Below are 27,223 nucleotides of genomic sequence, written 5' to 3' on the forward strand. Positions count from 1 at the left end.
GATAAAGGTTTTCGTTTGGCACTATCTACTTGATTCATAAACAGGTTCGCCAAAGTAACCATGGGTACTGACTTTATAGAAAAAAATCGCAACTCACAAACCTATAGCTCCAATTAAGGCAAAAGGGCTCATTCAGATTTCCTTAATAATTGTGTGATAAGTTATCTCCTTGGTCTTTGAAGAGTATACCCCTAGTGCTGGTCTGGTTGTATCTTTCTGGGGTTTCAACATCATTGTAGGTTAAGAGACTCCTCTCTGGGTCACCGATCTGAATGAAACTGGGTTAGTTTAATCCACACTTTTGGGGCCATTGGTGAGTCAAATTGTTAGTGTGGTCTTTATCCATAATAAATTTTATTACAGGAAAAATATATAGTGTGGGATTTGTTTAAGAATAATTTGGTGTTATCAATGAAAATGCAATGAACATATAATTTCTTATATCATTATTTGGGACAAGGATCGGTACTGCTGCTCACTTATATTGGTATCACACGTGCTTAGAGGGGGAGAGGAGTTTTGATGTATGTCGATTCGTGAGGGGACGTGTATATTGTGGTTGTATGCTTGCCTTTTTCCCTTATTATTTATGGAATCATTTTTTTTTTAAATAAAGTTTATGTGGATGGCTAAAAAATCTGTCGCATGTCATGTTAGATGAGGTCCAATTTGTGGACTCGTAGACCCCAAGCCCCAAGGTCCCTTTCATTAATCACTATGCCTAGTGAAGTATAGTGCTTCACTATTTGTCACATGGTAGTACGTGAGTTAGTTCATCCATGACTCCATATGATAGAGGACCAGGTAAGCATCTCATTGGTATAATTTCATCTTAAAATGAGTAGAGGAAGTAGCTAAAATTACAAAAGATGTCATTTTGTGTTTAATATTCATCTCCATTTGATGGCATTTTGATAATTTTATTAAACCTTTGAATTAGAGTTTGAACAACTTTCCTTGTTTACTTTGGACTAAAATTTGGCCATTGATATGTATGCGGGGTCCTCTATCAATGGACTAACTTACTGCCAAGTGGCAAATAGTGAGATATTATACTTCACTAAGGATAGTGATGCCTACAGGAACCCATTTGTTAAAGTTTTGATATAGACACAAATAATTTGTAAATACTACCCGAATTTACAATGGCAGTAGCATGTAGGCTGGACATGGGAGCAGCATTATATTCTATAGAGAAAGGAAGACAAAAGTTGCATTTCTTGGCCCGACTAGATTGATATCATCACTCATGCTCTTCCTTAATACCTTCCTTTGTCACGTTGAGTGGCCTCCACTATCATGTCATGTTCAGTGCCCTCCTTTATTATATTCAACCCAAAAAAATATGAAAAAGATGGCAAGGGACATGATGGAATAGACTAGGGTCTTTATCTAATTTATTAAATTTGATAAACACTGAGTTTCCCTTCACCCATGGTGAACAAGGAATTCCTTCATCATAGGCATCGGTTATGTCATGTTAGATGGTCACAAGAGGTAGTTTCGACTTTGTCAATAGGGGGTGGGATATGATTTCAAATATCAGTATTGGTATCGATTGACTTGACCAATATTATATCGGTGAGACGGTCTGTGGTATGGGCAAAATGGTTCAAAAAGAATCAATTTTTTTAAAAAAAATGGGAGCATAATCGTCTGATATGGGCCATTCTATATTAGTTTTGGTCATGGTATCAGCCGAGACCGAAATCGATACCGATATTTAAAACATGAGTGGAAGTGTAATGATGACCCAATAGTCCACTCATGAGGTCATTGGATGAGGGAATACTTCCTTCTCTACGTGTGAAAGAAAACTTTCGCCAAATTTTAATGTGTCTATGTAGATTAGCTTTCCATAATAAATCCAAAAGATAAAGCTTACTTTAACATCTTAGATTGAAAACAATTCATTTACATTGTTGATGGAGAAATGTTTCTTTCACGCTCATTTCTGTATCCTTTTTTATCATGCTCTCTACTTTTAGTTACATGGATTGGTGACTTGGCAGATTCACTATGAATAGAGATGGAACCCCTGATAGGCCCCTAAGAAGTTTTATGGTATATCATTTGGCTCACCATTTTTAAGTTCTTTACTTTACTTTTTCATTGATTCATTTTGAGTTCATGTTTTGTTCACTTTTTAAACTTTTCAAACTTATTTTAGCCTTCCAAATAATATATGGATGTATTGGATTGGTTTAAAAGTTTGGAAATTTAAGATAATGATGTGGACAACATCATCACTAAATTTGGGTTTCCACAGAACTGTGCTTTGTTGTTGATGATCCAAAGTAAGTGCACATAATAAAAATGGTATGTGTTGGATTTGGGCTTACCAGACCCATTGAAGGCTCATTAATATGCATGTGTTAGACCTTCTAAATGATTATGACATATACCCAAACAGGCCCCATGTACCCTACAAATTGATATGATTAAAAGGGTGTTCCTCTTAGTGATCCAAGGATTTTAACTCCTTTAAATTGACAAATTTTTTTTTTTTTTTTAAATCAGTAGCTTTACTTGATATCTTTAGACCAACATTAATTTTTACATAGAATGGTGATGTGGCTATTTCAATCATATGCGTATTTGGAAGATGATTTAGATGGACCACCTGTTGAATTTCATAATTATATTCAATTATATACCTTTACATGTATTTACATATTCTTTAATATTTTCAATGGTGCATCTCTTCTTAGAATTGTTCCATTTTTCATCAGATCTTCAAAACTTTATTTTTTTCCATCTGGCAATTTAATTTCAGCTTGAAACTTAACATGTGAAAATAGAAACTTGGGATCTACTAATTCACAAAATTTTAACTCTATCCAATCTACTATGCGATAGATATTTGTGCAAGTTCAAAGATGCCCTCTAGACTTGCTAAACTAGTCTCTCAAAAAAATTTCCTCGTTTGAAACAAATTATAGATTTCTTGATGATCCAACCAAATGAACAAATAACCCTTCCATCAAAAAAAAAAAAAGAAAAGGGAACAAATAACCCTCTATCAGCATCATGATTTCATTATGATTTTTGTATTAGCTGATGTCTTAGATGAGATCCACTCAATAGTGACTCCAAATTTTCTGTCAAAAGGATACATGGCATGTTGTTCCAGTTACAAAAAGAATACAAAGTAATAAATGGGAGAACATCTAGATTGACTTTCAAAGTGTGGTAGACTGATTAATGTTATTTTTTATAATTATTTACTAAAGTTTTTGTATTAAAGCAAGATAGGGAGAACTCATATCCTGAGTCTCTCGCGTCTATTGTAATCAAAAAATTTTCCCCAGTTGAGGAAGAATAAACCGTCCCCCACCTCCGCGGGGTTTCTGTGTCAAAAAAATAAAGAAACAAGATAAGGATCAAATTGCCTTGACACATTGCATGACACAGAAGGCTAGAACAGAAAAAGTGAGATCATATGCATCGGATCTTTTTTATTCTTTTCTTTCTTAGGTTTTTAATGGGTTTTCTTTTAACAAGAAAGTTAAAAAAAAAAACAAAGAAAGGGAGGGGGAGGGGGGGAAGAGAACATGATTGAGTTTTAAGTGTGAAATTTGACAAATGACTAATCTACAAAATCTCCACTCTACACAACAATAGATATGACCATTGTTGGCCTTCTAAGGTACATGGTAGGCCATCTAGTTGAAATGATCCACAAAAATTACCCAAGCTTATTGTTTGCGGGATCATACCTAAGAAAAAAGAGGTCCTCACTTCGACTTTCCTACACCCCTCTCTAGGGCCACCCTCATGAAAATGACTTCATAGTTATCACGGGCTTCAGTCTTTCTTGGTTCTTGTGGGTTGTGAGGTCTTACATGGACCTGGATCTACCCGATTTGCCCACTTAGGTTCCTCATTTAAAAAACCAAAGAAAAAAATTCTCTATGAGGAAGTGTACTGGCCATGTCCAAACACAGAAGGAGGCAAACTGATTTGCCCATCCCCATGAAAGGTGGAAATCCCTCCCATGATGCCAACACGTGTGTTCTCATTGGTTCCTAAACGTGCATAGGGACCATGCTCTCCCACAAAGAACGCCTATCCCAAAACAAAAAAGGCAATCCATGTAGAGATGGTATTGTTCCTACTAAGGCCATCAAGATCTCTTAAGCAGATTCTAAAACATCGGTTCATGAACGGAGTCCAAAATAAGGAGTAGACCCAATGCTAATGACATCATCGTAAATTAGAAGAAAAGTTGAGGGTAATGATGTATTATGAATAGATTAATAGAGTATGACTGCTGCTAGCAGCAAATCGCGAAGTCGACGACGCTGTCTGTGTGTGTGAAAACAGTAGAAGTGAAACAAAAAAAGGCAGAGAATAAAAAGGGCCGAAAGAGCAGAGAGGGAAAGAGAGCGAAGAGTGAAGAACGAAGATCGAAAACCTAATCTCTCACTCGCTCCAGTTCCCTCTCGAAAAAGCCTTTTTTTTTTGAGAATCAAGGTTTTTGTTTCGAACTCAAAATGGTCAGTACTTCCCCTAATTTTCGAGCTTTGAATTGTTGTCCCATTCCATGCATGATATGAAAATTTTCACTTACAGCGTAGAATTTGGTTCTCTGTGAATTATATCGCTAGGAGTCGTTTTTGTTTTTATTTCTCTCTCATTTTGGATTAAGTATATGGTTTAAATGATCTGAGATGATTGGATTGGAGTTTGGATATGGAAATCCGATCGGACTGTTTCAGCATGTTTGTCTGTGAGTTTCGAAACTTTAGTTGCTCTGGCTTAGAAGGATTTATTTTTCCGTTAAAGTTAAAATCGGATTAGTAAACTCCTAAAGAAAGAACAATTTTTTCATCCAGATAACAGATGACCATCTCTTGGTGCATGTGAGGTTTCGCGTTCCATACTGAAAATCAATAATTTTTTTTTGGGTTTTAGAAATCAGTACCTCTTTTGTTCTCCAAGATTTTGCGATTTTGTGGTTTTCGGTGGATGTTTTCTTTTTGTTTCCGAATTGTTGTTGCTGTTGGTTGATAAATGAGGGGCTACTTGGTTGGCAGCATAAATTGAGTAGAGGTCACCGTGACAAAGTTCAGCAGTTCATGGCAATCACCGGGACGAGGTTGGTACTCCATTTAAGAGCTGTTTTTTGTTTAAAAAAATTGTTGGTAGTTTGTTTATTTATGTAAGTTCTGTGCTTCTTTTGGTGCTTGCTTGATTTTTATTCTTTCTGTTGGTGACATCGACTTGAATCACACTTTCTACCAGTTTCATTATCATTCCATATCCCATCTAGTTTTTTTATTTTGATTCCTAGTTCCGAATGTGAGCTTGATTATTCTGTTTAAGCCATGTTGATATTATTTTTTTAATTAATAGGTTAGACCCATTAGAATCTTGTTCGCTGACAAAGCTGTCTGGAAGCTTTTGCCCAACAAAAGTTAAATGTAAGGTTCTTTACTGGGAAGTTGCTCATAAAAGGATTGGTACTTGTGACTTGTCAGAGGAGACTTGTTTTCTCATGTATCTGGTGGATGAAGAATCTACTGACCATTTATTCTTCCGTTGTCCCTTCACTATGAGAATTTGGTATCATTTCTTTGCTATGTTTCGTTTGGATGTGGTGTCTACCTCAAGTATCATTCCTCTTATGATATTTGACTGGAAAGTTCCTAGGGGAATGTAATGACAGCCATACCATGCTCTGTTTAGTTGGAACATAATGCCTTACTATTGATAGACATATTAAGCAGGGAAGAGGAAGTGTTTGTGAGAAAATTATCATTGGGTTGGAGTATGCACACAAGCTTTGAGGGTGGGATGGGGAGACCTGATTGGTTACTGAAATTCAACTTTGATGAATTTTCATTAGGAAGGTCCTTTCGGTATATGCTGTGGTCTGTAGTATCAGACTTAAGGATGGATCAGTTGGAGTCAACTCATGTCTGTTGGAGAAGGAGATTCCACAAGAGCAGAGATTGGATTTTCATTAGGGAAGGTCCTTTTGGTGTATGCTGGTCTGTCAGACTTGAGAATGGATCAGTAGGAGTAAACTCATGTCCATTGGAGGAGGAGACTCCACAGGAGCAGAGGTCTTATTCTTTATTTTATTGGCTAGATGTTTTTAGTACCAAAGGCTTGTGGTAGGAGGATTGGCCAATATTATTCTGGGCAAATGGCTTATGAAGGTTCTCAAACTACAAGCAACTATGGATGTGAGAAAGACCTGATTACTTGCTTTTTCTGATCGCACCGTGGTTCCTACCAGGGTCAGTGAGTGTGTGACTAGTTCTATCTGTTGGCTGCCTCTTAAAATTAAGCTGGGCTGTGGAAAAACTGCTGGTTGCATTGACTAAGAGTAGCCTGTTAATGTGAGTATATTGTTCCATTGAATTATGATTCTCCAAAGGAGAATAATTATAGAGTACAAGAGTTTCCTAACGTTGGAGAAGCCTAGATGGGATGAACTAGGAAAGAGAATAACTGAAGATACTTAAAATATTGACTTTGCAATACAAGAGGATTCCATATCGGATTTGGTAGCTTGGAGAAGATTGATATCACATGTGAGCTGGAGTTTCCAAGTCTACACAGGAGAGTGAAAAATGGTGAGTCATAGTATATCCAATACACCCCCTCAAGGTGGAGAGTCGGACAACCGAATCTTCAGCTTGTCTCGTAGGGATTCGAACCGGGCTGTAGCTAGGGCCTTGGTAAATGAATCCGCTAGTTGATTTTGAGTGGAGATGAAGCGAACATGCAACTGCTTTTTGGCCACATGATCATGCACAAAGTGAAAATCCACTTCAACATTTTTGGTGCGTGCATGAAAAACGGATTGGCAAATAAACACGTGGCGCCAATATTATCACATCAAAGTACAGGAGCACTAGAAAGCGGGTAACCCAATTCACGAAATAAGGATTCAAGCCAAACAAGCTTAGCTGATGCATCGGCCAAGGCCTTATACTCAGCCTCAGTGGACGAACGGGTAACAATGCGTTGCTTACAGGAGGTCCACGAAATCAAGTTGGGACCTAGAAAAATTGCAAAGACCCTAGTAGATTTACGATCAGAACCATCTCCTGCTCAATCCGCATCGGAAAATGCCTGAAGATAATGGGAAGAGGATCGTTCATCATTCAATTAGCAAGCCCGAAGTGGATGTACTTTTCAAATAACGGAGTATCCGCTTAACAAGCTGCCAGTGCGCCTCAGTAGGAGCGTGCATGAATTGACACGTGTAAGAGTCGCATATTGCAATGCCCCAACTACTGACCTGTATAAAGTGGGATCGGTCATTAGAGCACCCCCTTCGGCTGATTCTTTTTGAGTAGTAGCCATAGGTGTTTTAACAGGCTTACACTCAACCATACTAGTCTTCTTAAGCAAATTGGATATGTAACGAGACTGGGAAGAAGAAGACCCTTGAAGTGAGGAATTGCTTCAATCCCTAGAAAAAAGTGGAGATACCCAAGGTCCTTGATGGAAAATTCACTGGACAATTGATGAAGAAGGGAGTTGTCCATAGCAGAATCACTGCTTGTAACCAAGATATCATCAACATAAATAAGGATATAGCAAACATGAGCACCTGTATGCCAAATAAAGAGGGAGGTATCAGTCCGTGATGCATGAAACCCAAGCTGGATGAGGAACTTAGAAAGGCGGTGAAACCAAGCCCTAGGGGCCTGTTTGAGGCCATATAAAGATCGATGAAGTTTTCATACATGAGTGGGACGAGAAGCATCAACAAAACCTTGTGGTTGTGACATATACACCTCCTCATGTAACTGGCCATGGAGAAAGGCATTGTGGACATCCAATTGGCGAATGGGCCAGCTCTGTGAAACAGTAATAGAGAGTACACATCGAATAGTATTAGGCTTGATCACCAGACTGAAAGTTTCACCATAATCAATGCTATATTGTTGGTGAAATCCTTTAGCGACATGGCGTGCCTTGTAACATTCAAGACTCCCATCTGCTTTCCATTTGATTAGATACACCCATTTGCAGCCAATTAAATTCATATCAGTGGTTTGTGGGACAAGAGACCAGGTGTCATTTTGGACCAAAGCATTGAACTCCTTGGCCATAGCGGTGCGCGACTCTGGGACTTTAGATACTTGCGAAAACATGTGGGCTCAACAATAATAGTGTTAGTGGAAAGAGCATAAGGGGGATCACGACGAGGTCTTAGTTGTATGGGATGTGTAGAGGGTTGCGATGGGGCTGTAGGGGCAGGGTTAATAGAGGGTGTAGGGCAGTAAAGCTCAGTGAGGGATCAAGTTTTTGATGGAGGGGAGGAAGTGGTGTCGGATTGAGAGGAGAGAGGGCAACGATGTTGGACTAGGTGGGCTATGAGAGTTGGCCAATAGGGAAGCTTGAGGTAATGGTGGCTGTATTGACACAAGAGACGTTGAGGGGGATGGCAATAAGGGCAAACCTGGGTGAGGGGGAACCAGTGATGTAGTGACATGGAGAGGAGCAACACCCCATGGAAGAGCATAAATAAGAGGGAAGCAGCATGATTACCGGACACTGTCGTAGCAAAAGGAAAATTATTTTCATCGAAGCGCACATGACGCGCAACAATGACACGATTTGTGGAGAGAATGAGACACCTGTAGCCCGTGTGAAAAGAGCTATAACCTAGAAAGACACACAACGATGAGTGAAAATCCATCTTATGCTGATTGTAAGGATGCAAATATGGGTAACATAAACAACCAAAGACTTTAAGAAAAGAGTAGTCAAGGGTTTTGTGAAAAACCTGTTGAAAAGGTGAGACATCAAGAGAAACAGAAGAAGGCATTCTGTTAATTAGATATATTGCAGTTTCAAAGGCTAAATGCCAATAAACCTGTGACTGAACCATGAGCAAGAAGGGACAAGCCCGTTTCAACTATATGGTGGTGACTGCGCTCAACAACTCCTTGTTGCTCATGGGTATGGGGAGCAGAAAACCTATGAAAGTTTATTAAAGTAAACAGGAAGAGAACGGTATTCACCACCCCAGTTGGTTTGGATCACTTTGATTTTACGATCAAACTGACTTTCAACAAGAGCTTGAAATTGTGAAAAAAATAGAAAAAACATCAGATTTGTGAACAAGAGGGTAAAACCAAATATACTTAGTATTATCATCAATGAAAATTACATAGTAACGATGACCAGCTAAAGACGGTGTGGGAAAAGGTCCCCATACATCATTGTAAATAAGATCAAGCGGAAATAAAATTCTACTAAATGTTTCTGGTAAAGAAAGACGATTGACTTTACCCAATTGGCAAGCCTTACAAAGAGTACTAAGATGGGACCATTGACAAGGTAAATTGTTAACTTTCAGCATTTGATGGAGTAGATGCTCATGCGGGTGCCCTAGGTGATGATGCCAAAGATCCAAAGAGGTGCGAACAACAATGTGAACAGAAGGAGAAAAAGAGGGGGTAAGTTCTTAGAGACCTCTTTACTCGGACCGGATAGCAGAGTGGACTTGGTTGCCTGATCCTTTACAAGAAAATGAGGAGTGAAATTTAAAGAAAACATTATTATCACGGGTCAATTGTTGAAAAAAAAGATGCTGTTTAGAAATTAAGGGAACATGAAGAACAATATTCAAAGCAAAAGACTTAGAAGAATAAGAGGGAAGAGAATTGGAACCAAGATGTGAGATAGGTAAGCCTTGGAGAACATGGTGTAATTGGTTCTGGCTAGTGTAGTCATCATATTGTGAAAGAGTCTGTAGGTCAGGTGTAACATGGTGGGTTGCACCTGTGTCAGGGTACCACGGAAGAGCGGTAGATGGATTTGGGGTTGGGAAAAGAGGAGGGTTTGGGTGACCATATGTAGGGGCGGTAGATATATAGGAAGGGTAAGTGTAATGCATGGTTGGGGATGGGGCTGGGGGAGGGTAAGGTAGGGATGGTGGTGCAGTGTAACCGGTTTGAGGACAGAAATAGCATCTATCAGTAGAGTGGTTCGTACGACGACAGGTTGTGCACCAGAAACAGCCTGTGCTTTGTCCAGGAGAGGCACCGTACGAACCATTATGGCCACCCTGGTTTGGAGGAGAGGACGTACCAAGTGAGGAGCGTTGCACAGTATTAGCACTTGGAGAACCGGCAGAGGTAGGAGCATCAGTAACTTGGAGCTTGGACATAGAGGTGTCATGAAGGAATTCATGGCTGAGCAGCATGGAATGTAAATCATCGTATGAAATAGGATCGGTTCTGGTCAAGAGAGAGGAGACCATATCTCAAAAATCAGTTTTAAGTCCACGATAGATGTGGAGATTGAACACATTCGGGCGTAGAGGATGACCAGCAGCGTTCAATTCGGCAGCAATTGATTTCGCACGGTGTAAAAACTGGGAGACCGGTTCATCTGGTTTTTGTTAAAGATCCTGCAATACCATGTTGAGAGACATAATGTGACTTTCAGAGGGGGAGGAGAAAGCTGTAGAGAGGGTCTCCCATATTTCACGGCTTGTGCGTTTCCCAATAATCAGGGGAAAAATTCCTCAGACAAAGAAGCAATGAGAAGACTGCGTATCATGGAATCTTGTCGGCGCCAAGTAGCAGCAGCGACTGGGTCAGCAGGGCAAGGAGAAGTGCCATCAAAGTGCCCAAACAAATTTTGTCCATCGAGGAATGGTTCAATTTGAGTTTGTCAGAAGAGAAAATTCTTGGGGGTAAGTTTGATAGAGATGTAATGGTGAGCCTGGTTAAAAGAGGGAGAAGAAGGAGGTGGGAGAAGGCCAGCGGCGGGGCAGTGGGTGTGACACCATCAGAAGTAGCAGAGTGAAGATCGTCACCCATTAGAGACGAAGACCAGCAGCTCCAAGCATGGAGAAGAGGAAAAAAAAGAGAATAAAACTTGTTGGAGTTTTAGATGGCTCTCGATACCATGTTAATGTGAGTATATTGTTCCATTGAATTATGATTCTCCAAAGGAGAATATTTATAGAGTACAAGAGTTTCCCAATGTTGGAGAATCCTAGATGGAATGAACTAGGAAAGAGAATAACTGAAGATACATAAAATATTGACTTTGCTATACAAGAGGATTCCATATCGGATTTGGTAGCTTGGAGAAGATTGATATCACATGTGAGCTGGAGTTTCCAAGTCTACACAGGAGAGTGAAAAACGGTGAGTCATAGTATATCCAATATAGCCCATGAACAGTCAATGGCTTTAGTCTTTTGTAGCCTGGCCCATGCAAACACTACCTATATCAGTAGGGCTAGAGCATTAGCCTCTCCTGTAGAAGTCTTGTTGCATTGGAGTAGGTCAGTTCGTGAGATGTGGTTGAGTTGGCTAGGAGAGTAGTGATGAGGCCAATATGTGTTATGCTGTCCAAGGATTTAAGTATTGGTATTGGAGGATGGTAAGTTTTGTATCTCACTCACGGTTTTCTGTTTTGCAGGTTTAAAAGATGTGTGTCTTACCTGTATTGGACCGTCTCAGTCCGGTATCGGATTGTATTGGTGCCGTTTTGGTTGATACAATTTTTTGATACCTATTGATATCGATACGTATCGGCCGATGCAATGCGATACCTACCGATACTTAAAACCCTGATGGTGTCGCACTTTCCTTTTATACCTACTCTTATTTTCTATCTAATAAGATCTATTGGACCCAAAAGGAAAAAAAGGACTATTAATCTTTAGTTTTTCAACATTTAGAAAATAGTTTTTTCTTAATCTCCTCTTTCTTTACAACATTCCCCCAAAAAAATGCTAGCAGATAAGCTAGCTGTTGATAGGGAACCTCTTTATATAGTGTCATTTCCAATTTTAAGTTTTTGTCCTCCTTTTATTTTTTTCATTTGTGACATAATTGGTCTAGTATTTCCTCATTGCTTGGTTGTATTTGTAGCTTTCCCATAGAATAAAATTATTGTTTATTGCTGTACTAAAGAAATAAAAGTGTTGCTACCCTTCGTAAATACTGTATGGGCACTTACTTGCATATAGTCTTGTCTTTGTTCCTAACTTCCTATATTGAGATGGATTCAGAATTTTTCCCAAACTCAGATTGGAGAAGGTCAGCAGACATCGTGACTGGGTTAATGTAGGACTAAGTCAATGTAGTCCTAACCTATACAGTAGGATCATAGGAATTGATAACAGTAAGCTTGCACACGAGGTTCCAGCAATACAATATTACACAATCACCAAAATAGAAGGCAGTAAATAGGGACCTTGATACTCAAGCCATTATTGGTCTGAATATGTCCCAGGGCAGTATTCTGTCACAGCAACAAAACAGTGTAGCAACCTCTACAATTGTCTGAGCAGAAAACCCAGCAATAGTAACTGATCCTGACTTAGCAACTAAGAAGCTCTGATGGGACTGATATCCTTATCGATCTTAGGGCCCTTAGTGTTGATTAACTCTAAAACCTCAGCCCAATCTGATGGCTAGATGATGAGTGATGGCTCTTGCGCAGAATTAGAAACTAGGGGAAGAAAATGGCAACTTACAGTCACAGCCTGATGCAGCCAGTGGATGGGGCTGTAATCAGTATCGAATGGAGAGAATATGAAGGGTAGTATCTTACCAAAATATGGCCTGAGATTGCTGGCCAGATTATGATGTATCAAGGTCTGAAATTTCTGACAGAGAACGAGGGAGCTGCACGGTGTATATAGCCTTCTATCACCAGCTTCCTTAGAGAACCATTAGAGCAACCTTGATTGGTTGTAACAGCAATCAACAGTGATAAAAAGGGATCTCGATTCCTCACAATAGAACCAGGTTGCAGGTTTAATGAAAATAGAAATGAGGAATAAAACAGAATAGAGAATAAGGGGAAGGAGGAGGGATAGAAATGGGGATAGGAAAGGGTCTCTGACAGGAACAGTCTCTCACAGCAACACATTGCACAAAGCAAATCAGTTTCTTCTTCATTAAAATCGTGGAGGACCCAAGAGGTCCATTACATATATAGTAGAAACCTTCCAAAACGGAGAATAATAAAAAAGGAAACACTCTAGAAGACTCTTACAAGGAAAAACTGAGACTTAACCAAGTAACTTAACTTGCGAACTTAAAAACTAAATTTAGAAAGTAAATAGAAGAAAAATTACATAGCTAGCTAATAACTTAAGGTTACAAAAATAGAAACTGCTAGGAAACCAAAAGAAATAGTAAACAAAATAGAAACTAATTTCTACCACGGCTCGTTGGTAAGGCAAGAACTTCAAGCCCGATTTCTGTTGGCACACCCCCCACACAAGCACCACCCGACGAAGGGGGGACAGGGAAAGCTTCAGGCCCAAAACCTTTATTTCACACAAATCTTCTGGTCATGCCTTTTCCTTTTCTCTTCGATTCTGCGGTGTCCAATCTGTCTGTTATCCCAAGTGTAGACCGGCCCAGTGAAAGGCAGTTCGATCAAAGCCGCTTCGTTGAAGAATTCCAGAAACGGAGATATTTGTGAACTAGTGCACGGCCGTCCACCCCTCTTTTCTGGAGCACAAAGACAAGAGTTCCAATCGCCCACAAGAAGCCACGGCTTGTCGATGGAAGGGAGCAACTAATGGAGAGAGTGTGAAACCCGGTCAAATTTCCGAATAAATTTGAACTTTTGGAACTTGTGTGATTTCAGGTTCCAACTCTCAGTTTATGGTAGCATCGATGCCATGGACTATATCGGTCGAGGATACAGACGAATCTCTCGACACTCCTATGGAGGACTCCAGGGATTCTTATCAGCTTGCTCTGTTGGAGTCAGAGGACCCCCATGAAACCCCGCACCGGAGTTACTTGTGCCGGATCTGCTCTCTAAAGGCCATGCAAAGGCTCTCCCTCAACTAAAATTATTGTTAAGTGTAATTTATTTATATTTATATAAGTGTTTTGTATGACCGATTAGGATTAGAGGGGGTGTCTATGTAAATTTACCCTGTGGGACCCACTTTCCCAATGGAGAACACTATCCCGGACATTTACCCGTGTCCGGATCACCCTTGATGTCGCATGACATCATTCTGTACCTGAAATAAGGTAATAAATACAAGAGAATTAGTTTTAGAAATAATTTATAACTAAAAGACCATCTTACCCCTTAGTGGTTAAATGAAATATATATATACAAACTTCTCTTAAACCATTCACTATTCACAAGTTAGAGAGAAACCTGAAATTTCGTTCCAGCTTAGGAAAGAAAGAAAGAAAGTGGAAAAGAGAAGAGAAATAGGAAGAACTTGGGGCTGCTCTTAAGGTTTTGGCTCCCACATCCGATTGTGGACTAGGATCTCCATTACAAGGCTGTCTTGTAACAAATACAGGTAAGCCTTGAAAAACTCTTATTATTCCTCTCTTCTTCTCCTCTTAAATTGCTGGAATTCAGTCCAAGAATACCTGAAATAGAAACTCTGCCATTAAAGCTCTAAGTTTGAGCTCAATTGACATGGACCTTGAGTAATTGCTTGCTGTCCTGCTGTAATTGGACGCAATTATGCATGGAATTCCGTGGCTGTACCTCTATTCAGCCTAGGTTTTGTTTCTAGTGACTAAACCATAAACCCTAACCTAATTAGTTTAGGTTTGATTGAAGAAATTTCTAAATTACTTATCTAATCATGACATTGGAACCCTGGATAGGTTGACCCACCTTGGAAAAGACTTAAAACACTTAATTGGAACCATGCATGCAAGAATCTGCCTATGGGGAGCAAAAGCCCCAATTTCGGACAGACTCACGGATGGAGTTGCAGGCCAAGGTAGGTCGACCGGCCCTGAACCCCTCTCCATCTGGCTGCTCTATTTTTGGACCCCTGCTGCCCTGATGTGTTAGGAATGACCCTAGCTTCTAATAGAACTTAATGGATACTGTTTTTATTTATTGTATAGGCCTGTTTTCTACTGTTCTTGCTTGTTGTGCTGTGTACGTGTTGGATTACCTGTCTAGGGCTAGGCTACAGTACAGGTAAGGGGATTCGACCTTAATTTCCTGCATGTTTATCACGTTAATTTCAACTTTATGCTGAATGCCATGCTCATGCATCATTACCTCTATACCTGAAGCATGTAGTTTTCTAGCTTTTATTTAATGCATTAGACTACATGTAAAATAGGTTGAATAAAGACATACTGCATTGCATTTGCATTGATTATTTATATGACTTGAATTTATGATGATGGAATTCGGTAATTTATAACTCAGATCATGCTTGCCTCATCATGTTTAGACTGCACTGGGCTAGGTTGATATTCATTACCCAGTACTGCGCCCCTTACCAACAGGGGGAAAGGTGTTGGACAACCCGTGGCAGAGACCGATGTGTTAGTTCCGGGATGCCATCTTCTGTTCCATGTTAGCGGGTCCCTACTTCCGCTGTGGGAATAAACAGGCAGGGTTGGTCATTTGGGGGTCTGTCGGGGTCCGATGTGTTAGTTCCGGAACTGGCGGGTCCTCACCGTGGTAGAATGGTTTCGCTCGGGTGACCGAAGGGTTAGTTCCAGGACCGAGGTTAGCATCTACCACTAGTAGTAGTACTTATACCTCATGAGACTTAGTAACTGTGCTAAGAGCATACTAGTTAAGACATGCATCATGAATTACTGTGTATGCATGTTTCCCCCCCTCATCGGGCTCGATTGAGAGCTCACCCAGTGGGCGTCCTTCTTTTTCGAGATGATACTACTACCGTTACCGTTGCTGGTTCTGTGGGGATTGCTCCTTCTCAGGATGCTTTTCCTGTTGCTGGAGTTGATACTCCTGTCCTTATTGAACACGATGCTGCGTGCTCCTGCGATGACTGCGCGTTCTCCTGAACGTCCGGCCTGACCAGGCTACTCTCCTTCCTTTTGGTTTATAACACTTTTGTATAGCTATAGTTACTAACCTGTTGGTTTTTGAGCTTATCTTATCTCTTTTTGTGTACCAATGTAACTGATGTACAAACAAGCTTCTTTTGAATATAATACTATCATTAGTCTTTCCTTATTTATTGTTTATTGCTCTATTATTGCCGCCGCTGCAATTTTAATTCTGATAATTATGGATGAAACTACGAATAGAACACTGCATTTGCGATCCTGGTGGGATTCTCTGGGTGTCTGAGACATCCAGTCACACTTGGCCCTTTTTGACCAAGCCGGGGTGTGACAGAGAGCGCCATTGACAGCTTCTGAGATTTAAGGATCCATCTCCAGTCATACGCAAATCTCCATGGCCAGTCAAATCTGGCCCATACCACTCACATAAACAGTGTTCTGTGAACAGTAACGTTAACAGTGTTCTTCCCAAATTCTGTTTTGGTTCTTTTTCTTCATTTTTTGATCTACATCATGGGTTCCGTCCATTAAAAAAAGGATCCACCACTTTATAAACTCCAGAAGAAGGCCACTACTTCCATTGAAAATCTCTTGTTTCTTTCCTTCCAAATGTCCCAACATATTTGCCTAGGGAACCCCGGTGACTACAACTGTTGTTAAAAATCCTTAGCCACAGGACTGACTGTGTTGGATTATCCCAGATGCCCATCTAGTAGACAGCCCTCTGGACGGACTGCATTTATGCCTCAACCTACAATCTACATCAGCCAAATGCCAGACTCCATACAGGACACCTTGGGTTATGGCAGTGCTATGAATTTTAGTTGAAAAAAAAGCAAGCCTAGGTTTTCTTTTTTTTTTTTTTGGTTGACCAGATGTGCCTAGCTGGACTGAAAGTTAACAAATGAAGAGAAGGCATTATAGTTTATGCATGGAACCATCTTAACCACCACTTATGCTGTCGTTCCCTATGTGAGATTCCTGACCTTCAAACCCTTCAGTAGATGACTTGTGTTGCAAACTCTGTACCCTTAATATCTTGAATATTTTGGCTGTGCAGCTTGTCATTTTTTACGTTTTACTTACACAACCTAGCCAACATAGTCTATTTATTCTATAATATCATTTTCGCGTTGTATATTTATTACAAACCATCCTCCTGTGCAGTGAAAAAGTTGCTCTTCAGGCTCTGAAGTCCAGTGATTGGCATCTTGAGGGGGCTTTTGATATTTTTTACAGCCAGCCGCAGGTTAAAGCAGTTACTGATTCTAGACACCTTGAGGAGCTTTACAATAGATACAAAGGCAAGATTCACCTATTCATTCGTTACAATTGGAGAACTGTTTATATTTTAATTTTAATTAAATTGATTGATATTGTCAAAGCAAAAAACAATAAAGAGATCCATTCTTTATGTTGTTCATCATGATTAAGTTTGTTGTGGATGCTTTGTCAATGTTGAAGACTTGAAGTTGCACTGTGCATGATGCATTTTTTCCTGGCAATATAGTCTGCTACTTGTATGCAACATTGCAATTTGAACCCTTACACAAGAGGAAGAGATTAGAAGACAATTTGAAAACTGAGCAAGAGATTAAAAGACAATTAAAAAGCATACTAGTTTTGAAAATATGCAATCCAAGGTTAAATTATTCCTGATTTTCAATTGGTCCAATCAAAATTGTCTTAAATTCTTAATCATGGCAGATATATGTCTCTTTTACCCTAGATCATTAGATCTCTTGGAAGTTGGTGGGATAGAAACCATGGAACTAAATCTTGGTTTCAACACTTTCCGAGACAGAGCCTAAGGTCAATACTGGATCATACCAGGTTTCGACTATTTTCGACCGTATTCCACATGTTTCGGTAGTTTTGACCAGCCCATGACAGTTCGAATTTGACCTAGAAAAATACCAGGTTTCGACCAGTTTTCAGTCAAAACCTGGGAAATCTCGGTTTCGACCAGGGTTGACGCCGAGATTTATAACCTTGATAGAAACGCTGAGGGGCAGATCTGTAGTCTTCTCTGCTTTGGAAAGCATATGCGTCACTAGTTGATATATTTATCCTTCAATCAAAGATATTGTTATAGGACATAAAACCTTAAATTAGAAAAGCAAGACTTCTCTGATCTCGGGGTAGTTTTTTCTTTCTCATGGCTAATTCCCTAGCTGATGGTCTTGGGGTTTCCAGGAATGATTCGTATGTGGGGCCTTATCGAACAAGTAGATCCCTTTAAGACTTTTTTTGGTCTTGGCCTCCCTGGTTGTTTTTGTACACTGTTGTTGTATTTTTTTTTTCTTGTGCAATAAATTTTTTTTGTGATCTATCAAAAAAATAAAAGACAGAACCTTAGACTTTAATTTCAGCTCAATCTATGTTTAGATGTATAATATACTGGCATTGGATAATGTAATATATAAATTTTTTATTGACATTCTATGGAGATGACAAAAAATTCTCTTAAGACTTTTGATGGGAACCAAGGGGCCAGAGAGGTAGGAAGACCAAACTACATTGAATTTCAACAGGGGATTAAAGAAATAGGTCTGGTTTACATCTTGATTAATACTGCATAGTTGTTGGTACTTGGTACTAGTTGGGTTTAAAGCAGTTTCAAGTTGTTAAAGAAGGTCAATTAATTTTTCCTCAATTCTTCAACAGCTAAGTATTGTTTTTTGGGAAAAAAAATGGAGTTGACAAATGATACAGATCCTAATGGACATAAATGATATGACAACTGCATGATTTTACAAGGAAAGGTTCTAACCGTCTAAACTTTTAATCATAAGTTGGCAATCCTCTTAGACCTAAAGTGGGGGGGGGGGGTGGGGGGATGGAGGAAGTGTCTGTAGGAATTTCACATCATTCAGATGTCATATTTTTTGCATCTCTTACTTGCCACTAACTAGAAATTCCTCGTCATTCAGAAGAGTCACAGTTTTGCATTAATTACTTGCCAATCTGGCCACATTAACTCCTAGCTTAACTGCTTGGCTATTTGGTATCCCTTGATTTTGACTTTTGAGTCTTTGGCTGCTTGTATCATGTCCTAAAGACCTGCTCCCCATTTTGCATTTTGAAGGACTTGAGATCGCTCTCCGCTAATCAGCTCATATTCATTGCTGCATGGACTGGGCAATGGACATTGTGATTAATGTGTTTGTACTGTATCTTGTGGCACATGGTTTTGTCAGTTTTTCATACTGTTGTCTTTCTTAATGATAAAATAGGAAATACTGTATCTGGTCTCTGCAGAATCATTTTTCAAAGTTCCCAAGAGTTATTTACCTTTACAATATGGAATTTTGAAATGACAAACTTTCAGAGTTTATTCTGTTTCTTTTTGCTAGTTAAAGCAGAGTTTGTACATAGAGTCTTCCTAATTTCTGCAGCAATAATATATGGCATACAAATGTTCTTGTCATGTCGGATCCCGATTCTAAGTGATCCTGTCAGTTTGTGCAGACCCATATGCTGACATGATCTTGGTTGATGGCATCACTCTTTTTTGCAATGACCTGCAGGTAACTTTCTTAATTTTTGGATGAGTAGTACTTGTATTCTTTGAATGCTCAAACTCTAAAAATATTGTGTTTTTCTGATAAATGTTATTCATTGAAGTACTTTTGTATATTTGTTTTCTTGAGTGGTTTTATGTAGCCCCGACTGTTATAGGCTTTTTCTTTACAAGTGAGTGACTTGTTTGTGAACCTTTTTTTGGCAGGTGGATCCTCAAGATATTGTTATGGTATGTACTTGTTCAGTGGCAGCGTCAGTACCTTTTTCTGGATATATAATGTTAATACACTATATTTTCGGTGAGGGACAAAATTGAGAGAGTATAAATGGTTGGATAAAACATCTATATGCTGTCACATTTGACCCACTTTAGACAACTCAACTGAGCTCAACTAAGCCTTTACCAACTATTTGACTTGCTTAGCTAAGTGTATTAAAAAATGATGGAATATACAACAACAGTAGAATTTCATGCTCTTAATGACAAAGAAAAGTTAAACAACATAAATTAATAAAACAATTAAATTATAATTTGCTTCTGCAAATTAGATGCAATGGGGTGCAAAACCTTGATTGTCTATGGTTGTGTTTGTTTCTATCTCATTTAAAGCTTTGCCGTACTTGCAATAAGGTGCAACGTCTATATCTTGAAGGTTCTCTGGAGTGTTACATTCAGAGCTCAGGCTCGTGCTCCTGTTACTGGAAATACAATTTAATTTATTTAAACAAGTTTATTTCTATTTATAGTAGGGTTTTAATCAATGAAGTCTCCTCCTGTTTTCTCCAATATAAGGGCCATAGATCTGCCTATATCACTCTAGCTGATTGAAGGAATTCTGCATATTTTATTTTAATTGGTTTCACTACTTCCACACGTTACATTTCACTTTTAGTCGATTAGGTACAGTTGCATCTGTTTTCAATTCTTCTAATTCTCTGTCCAGCAACCACAATAAGCAACTTTTTCTTTTATTTTTGCACAATACTGAATCCTATAACAGTCATTAAAGCTGTCACTGGTTTTCATCTTGAATAGATCAGCTTGCTGAAAAACAGGTTGGGTCTTCAACTGCACTCCATAAATTACAAGAGGAATAAGTCTTCTTGTAGCCACATCATTCATCTGATCCTTCTATCCATCGTCTCAAGTTGGTTTTATTTTGACTTAAACTATTTAATTTCTTTAGTTTTTCTTTGTTTTATATTCTAACATTCCAATTTTTTCTATTTCTGCAACCTATTTTCTTGTACACCTAAGAGTGGAGAATTCCTTCTTTGCATCAATGGTTGGAATACCAAGCAGGGTAATTGTATCTCTCTTCCTCCCATAGAAGAGCGTCAGATTTACTGGCTCCTCTTTCAGCATGTGGATATGATATGGGGAATAGGAGAGGGTTAGATCATAGGGAACCACATACTAGTTGAGGGCTCTAATAGTTTAGGAGTAATTTAAAAAATACTGATCGAGAGAGAAAACTCAGATTTGTATCAAACTCAAATTAACCTAATCAAACCAGTGGATTGTCACCAAACTAGAGTCGAGTTCTACCCTTGGTTGGACTCAGCAAACCCCCAAATTATAGTTCAATCAACTGGCTGGATATGTAATCAAGTTAACTCGGAATCTGAGACTTGACTCACAAAGTCAGAGTGATAATTAAGTAGCAGCCTATTGGCAGATCCAAAGGATTCCAAAGTCAGGTCAAGTTTAAGTCTGGAGGTGTTCTTTAAGTCCTCAAAGTTTCAGAGAAATCAGAGGAGGGGTTAGGATTATATGGATCAAACAAAAACAGGTCTGAAAACAGAGTATGCTGCAGGTTGATTTAGACTGAAATTAAAGTCTGATTAGCTGTTACCTTTAGCTAGGAATTAAACATGAACCGAAGGACAATATGCTCTCTTGAAATCCGAAGATAAACACCAGTAGAAATTGAAGCTATTGAGCAGAAGTTAATCATAAACCAGGGCTGGCAGCAGAACAGGGGAGAAGGGGGAATGTAGCCTATCGCAGGCTAGGGTATCCCACCCAATCTGACTCTCACAGATTCTCCAGGCTAAACAGCACTCAAAACTTCAATTCATTCGAACGTGAGAGGTTGTACGGCCCTTGCATTGTATTTATAAAGTTCAAATCAGTTCCTAATCAAACTAGGAATCTGAAATAACCAGAATTATGGAAATGATTTTGGTTAAAAAGAGAAGAAGAGGACTAAGAAGAATAGGAGAAAATAATACAGCTGGCCAGAAGAACCTTAATCCACGTTACAGCCCAAAAACTTTGAAAAAACTTCAATTTATTATTCAAATCATGTCCAAGTGATTGGTGCTGTATATATATTTTACTTTAAATTTCCTAAATTGACTCATAAAAGGACTCCTGATTGCTATTTTCACACTAGCTTAACTTAATAGACTCAAAACAGAACTCTATCTAGCTAATTAGTATCCTAATCTAACTCAAGCATGTAACTACTAATTCCGTGTACTAACTTCATCCCTATTTTATAGGCTTAATTAGGCCCATTACAATGAAACCAAGAAAATAAAAGGCCCAACCTATAACATAGCTACCCAAAGCTATCACCCCATTGGACTGCCACCTGCCCCTTGTGGGCCTTCTAGATTTGCATTTATGCTTCCAAATGGTATCAATGTCTAATGCAACTGCATCAATGATGGAAGTAGCATACCCATTAACATTCATAAACTGTCATAGTGTCACTCATGCTAGGTAGGTTGGGATCAGTTTGATGGAGACCAATCCAATCTAAGATCCTGATCTTTAAATCTTTGGTTGGATGTCTCTTCAGAATCCAGGTCAAGGGAAGTGGGATTCCCTGTATTATTATTTGTAAGTGTAACTTAGACTGGACGGATAACCCAGAAATTAGGACCGGTGGAGACCAACCCAAAAGCTTAAGCTATTAGATGGAGATATCCCAATTGCATATGAAGACACATCCAAGGTCACAGATGTAGGACTATACCTCTAAACTCTCAACATCTCAACGCTCCTGTCATGTGTTGCTTCGGCATACACATGGCTATACATCTTAATGAGGATAAGAAACGGACCTAGCTCTGATACCATGTTAAATAAAGTGGGATAGCCACGAAATACCACTTGCGGGTCCAACCCGAAAGCTTAAGCTATTAGGTGGAGATAGCCTAATGGTATATGAAGACACATCCAAGGTCCCGGATAACTGATGTGGGACTATATCTCCATAACACCCAATATCTCAACACTAAGATCCCCAATCTTTGCATCTTTGGTTGGATGTCTCTTTAGAATCCAGGTTCTTGGTGGTAGCATCATTTGATAAGGAAGGTTACATACTTACATTGGGCGATTGTACAGTGATTTTATGATTGGAGTTTTGAGAATCACTTTGTTCGTAGGACCTTTTGTGACCCTTGGATTTTGGGAAAGGGTTTGTAGGTGTGACCTCTTGCATCTTTGTGAAGTTTTGGTATGATGTCTCAACGTCCCCCCCCCCCCCGCCAAAAAAAAAAAAATCTTTGTTGTTCTTTTTTTTTTGTTTTTGCATCATATCTTTAGATTTGAATAGAATTGGTTGTTCACTGGAAGAGTTAAAAAATAAGAAACGGAGAGGTTTTGATCTTTCAAAAATAGCTCTGAAGAAAAGCAAATGGAAATATTTTGTTGGTTTCTGATAAAATCAGTTATTTGCTAAAAAACAAAAGACTATGATGACTTGTTTCTTGGTTGAAGGTTCTTGATAACATATGGATTTTGCATTTGTCGCAGCTGGTTTTGTCCTGGCACATGAAGGCTGCTACAATGTGTGAATTTTCCAAGCAGGAGTTCATAGGTGGATTGCAATCACTGGGGTGAGTATTAATTAATCTTCTTAATAATTAATATTCTTTTTCAATGTGTCAACCTTCTTAACAACTTAAGGTAATGTAATGGCTGAGCTTACTGACATCAAACATTCTGATGGCAGGGTAGATTCACTTGAGAAGCTTCGTGAAAGGATACAATATATGCGTTCTGAGCTAAAAGATGAACGTATGTCCCCTTATTATTCCAGGAAGCTCAAACTCTTCAATCTTAGAATTTTCCAGTGTCACTTTGTTCATCATAAAATAAGAAAAGAAGTATATTGCCCCTTTCAGATAGAATAGAACTTTTAATCTTGCAATTCTGTTAATAAAAAATTGGATCAACATTCTGGGGTAGTTGATGGATATTTTTTTTGGTAATTAAGTAACTATTTAATTGAAGGACATACTGATAGAAGTTTGTGTTTTTTTTTTTTTTTTTGGGGGGGGGGGGTTTAATATAGAAGCTGTTGTAGTTACTGATTAGTATTCTGTGCTACATTTGTTTTTCAGAAAAGTTCCGTGAGATATACAACTTTGCCTTTGGCTGGGCTAAAGAAAAGGTATTTCCACTTATAAGCTAATAAATGGAAGCTGTTATCTGTATCTATTGATAACTGTCAGGTTGCTTTTATATTTCACTCATCTTAATTGACTTAAAACTATCACAGTTAGTATTGTATGGGAGTTTCTGTTGAATTTGGCTTTTTCTTCATTTTGATATTTGGTCAGATCTCTCTTGAACATTTTGGGCAGAAATTGTTTTTAGTACAAATACATTGATGAATAGTGAAAACTGTATTTTGTATTCCAGGTAAGGCCAGAAAAATAATATCAGATGCACTGAGGAATATTGGCATCAGCAGTTATTCCTGTTGATTGTTTACTTTCTGAACCATTTCTGATTACTAATTGACCAAAATGTATGAACTCATCTGGTTTTCCACTTTTTCCTACTATGCTTTTGTTTTCTTGGTTTTAAAGCCATTTAACAACCTAAAGTTCTGATGGGTATGTGGTGCTAAAACTGATGATATTCTATTCTGCTTCATACTAGTAAACTTTCCTTATTTCTTGGTGGGGGGATTTCAATGTTTCAAAAGCATAGATGAACAGCTTGCCATTATTGAAAGGCATGGTGCTTTCTAGGTTGTTGTACCATGTTACCTGTGTCTCAGAATACTTCATTCTACTCGACTGTTTGTTGTCTTCTCCCATCTATTCCTCCTACTCCAAGGGGTGCCCCTTTCTCGAGCTTTTGCTTGTTTCTCTTGATTGTTGTGTTGCAGATTTGTATGTCTAATAATGGTATTACATTTGGACCAAATTTGCATGTTATAGCCATCATCCATAACAGAGTTCACATTATACATAATCTGTATCGGTGCTTTGTGAGGGTTAGTAGTATATTTTCATTCAATATAGGTTGGGGGGGGGGGGGGGGAGTGGTTTCTGGCAGGATTTTCGACTACAAATAAAAATTATCTTATTTTTGTGTTACTGTTGGAGAGTTGGATATCTACTTTTATTAACCTTTTTTCTTTGCAAGGATCCATGTAGCTGACCCCATTATGTTGGGATAAGGCTGAGTTGTTGTTGTTGTACTGTTAGGAAAGTTGGATTTCCTTTTAGAAGTTAAAATATGAGCTTGCGAATTAATATTGAGAGATCTATAGATTGTTAAGGCACATTAAGCTTCACAATGGTAGAATGATCTTTAAACAACAACTCCACCATTTGGCATTCCTGGATTTTCATCTTTTAAATGTTTTTTTGTTTTTGTGTTTTTTTAAATCTTGCTAATGTATTTTTCTTTTATGCCCTTTTAACCTCCCAAATCGTCCATTTCATTAGTGAAAGTTTTAGTAAATCAATGGAAAATTCAAATGACAAGGAACTTACATTATTGTTTCTCTTGTTGCCAATTAAGAAAGGGGGAAAAAAAATCAATTTCTTTTTGTTTCTGTCCAACTATTGATAGATTATAAGGTTATTTGTAAATTGGATGCTGATAGTAGTTGGTAAATGCAGGGTCAGAAGTCTCTTGCATTGGATACAGCTATTGGGATGTGGCAGTTGCTATTTGCTGAAAAGCAGTGGCCATTGGTTGATCACTGGTGCCAGTTCTTACAGGTAGCATGACTACAAGACCATTTCTTCTCTAGTTGTGGAACATATAATTGTCAAGGAGACTAGGTGACCAAAGGCATTGGATGGGTGCTTAGGTGCCTAGGTGTGCAGTATATGTAATATAGCAATGATAATCGGTGTGTTATCATTAGTTTAGTTTTGATCTCAAAGCTGCAACCGATTTCTTTCCAGCTGTCCTTGGAAAGAAGTTAATCAGTGTATTTGGTTCCGCTGTTGCAGCTTGGGTGGGCTGTGTGTCTGTGTGTGTTTTGACAAAGTACCTACCATTGCTGCTTTTCTCATTATTATATTTTTTGGATGCATCCAACTTAGGTTCGCCACAACAAAGCAATCCCAAGGGACACATGGTCTCAACTATTGGAATTTGCAAGGGTAAGCATATACACAAACATGTGACATATTTCATAGGGATATTTCTTATTTTCTAATGCATGATACCACTTGACTGTGGATCATATGGTTCAGAACACATGCTTGAAGCATGACACTAGACCATTTGGGTATATGCAATGTGTACGTCTGAATTTGGAAGGCACATTATTGAATATTTGCATATTGTAATTGTAATTTGAAAGGCACATAATTGAATATGGGTATATATTACTTGATTTGTCAGGTATTCATTAGTATGAAGTGGTCCTACTCAACAGTCAGGAGGCGAGCTTGATGGCACTTGGCTTGATTTTCAAGTCTTGATTCCGGCTAAAAGCTCGAACGCCCTAGCTGATCGTAGACCACCCTAAAAGAGTTCTGGTTTTCACCATACGGCCAACCTTGTATGGGACTTTGCCCTAGTATTTTGCAAGTCCTTTTTGGCTTGAAAATTGATAGATAGATACAGGGGGGTTGGGACTATCTGTATAATTTGGCTGTAAGATGAGGTGCTACATGGCAGTCATAAGTAGCCCTTTGTGCTAGGCCAGAAAGTTGGACTGGATTCTGGATCAATATACTCCATGCTCTGGTTCTAAGCGACTGTTTTTGAGAAATAATAATAATAATTATAATTTGGGGGGGGGGTGAAAGGGTGGAAGCAGACTCTTTTGGCAGTTTGATGTGGGAAAGAAAAGTTTAAATAAATGATAAGTAACAAAAAGGGTAAATTCCTCTAGCAAATTACAAGCTTAGGTGTCAGATAGGCACAGGGGTTAATGGTTGGAAGCTTCACAATATGATGCATTGATCTTGTGCAGGCTAATCAAAATCATGTATTTCATGGTGACAACTCAAATTCACTTTCTGGGATGGATTCTTACTCTTAGTGAATTATTGATGGCTTTTTTTTTCTTTTAAAAAAGAAAAGCATAATTGACGTTTGCCTTGTCTTGGTTTGTGTAGACGGTGGGTCCTGCTCTATCAAACTATGATGCAGAAGGTGCTTGGCCTTACCTGATTGATGAGTTCGTTGAATACCTGATTGAGAACGGAATCGTCCAACAAAACAGTTGATGCAGGGGATCTAAAGACGGGGCTTTTAGGAGTTTATAGTGTATACTAGTTTTGGTGATGCTTGTTTTCTTGTGTCTGCAGTGTGATGAGATTGTGATGCTTCAAGGTTCCCTCTTAGAATTCCCCCAAGACATCGGTTTATATATGTTAAGTAATGGAAAAAAGGGAAGGGATAAAATTAGTACCGAATGACATTTGCTTCTATTCTCCTTTTGAGGTAATTGATTCACCCCAATTGTTGATGCGATTGCTGATATGGATAGTATACATTCTTAAAGCAATATTTTAATAAGAAATGACGGAATCTCCTAGGCTCACAATTATCTTTTTCTAGGTGTGCTAGGGCACTTGCATAATATCTTCCCTGATTTGTGTTGGTGGATGATGTGAAACCTTAACTATATGGATAGGTAGGGTCTGCCCTGGGTTAGTCATATGGCAAATCTACTGGTTCATTTGCATTGATCTAAGGA

At 38.8% G+C, this 27,223-nt stretch overlaps 1 protein-coding gene and 1 non-coding gene across 3 annotated transcripts; both read left to right on the forward strand.

Moving 5' to 3' along the window:
* Positions 1–4,304: 4,304 nt before the first annotated feature.
* Positions 4,305–27,065, forward strand: LOC122662219 (DCN1-like protein 2). 2 transcript variants are annotated; one of them, XM_043857797.1, is made up of 11 exons: positions 4,312–4,499; positions 5,040–5,101; positions 16,944–17,080; positions 19,248–19,306; positions 19,507–19,530; positions 23,074–23,156; positions 23,273–23,337; positions 23,664–23,713; positions 25,182–25,283; positions 25,614–25,673; positions 26,640–27,065. In XM_043857797.1, exons 1-11 carry the CDS (start codon positions 4,497–4,499, stop codon positions 26,748–26,750), a joined length of 756 nt encoding a protein of 251 aa, XP_043713732.1. In that variant the 5' UTR covers positions 4,312–4,496; the 3' UTR covers positions 26,751–27,065. The 2 variants fall into 2 exon arrangements, with proteins under 2 accessions (XP_043713733.1, XP_043713732.1); XM_043857798.1 differs by lacking the exon at positions 25,614–25,673 and having other exon boundaries at positions 4,305–4,499.
* Positions 24,193–24,335, forward strand: LOC122663482. Its single transcript, XR_006333150.1, has one exon. It is a non-coding gene; the product is annotated as a small nucleolar RNA snoR137 (small nucleolar RNA).
* Positions 27,066–27,223: the final 158 nt, after the last annotated feature.

This window comes from Telopea speciosissima, chromosome 5, assembly GCF_018873765.1.
Source record: "Telopea speciosissima isolate NSW1024214 ecotype Mountain lineage chromosome 5, Tspe_v1, whole genome shotgun sequence".
NCBI classification, from domain to species: Eukaryota; Viridiplantae; Streptophyta; class Magnoliopsida; order Proteales; family Proteaceae; genus Telopea; species Telopea speciosissima.

Bases quoted from the DNA above. Each gene is read 5' to 3' on its own strand.
- LOC122662219 (XM_043857797.1), top strand. The intron at 17,081-19,247 runs GCAAGATTCACC...CAGTTTGTGCAG, and splicing joins GCTTTACAATAGATACAAAG to ACCCATATGCTGACATGATC. The intron at 19,307-19,506 runs GTAACTTTCTTA...TTTTTTTGGCAG, and splicing joins TTTTTTGCAATGACCTGCAG to GTGGATCCTCAAGATATTGT.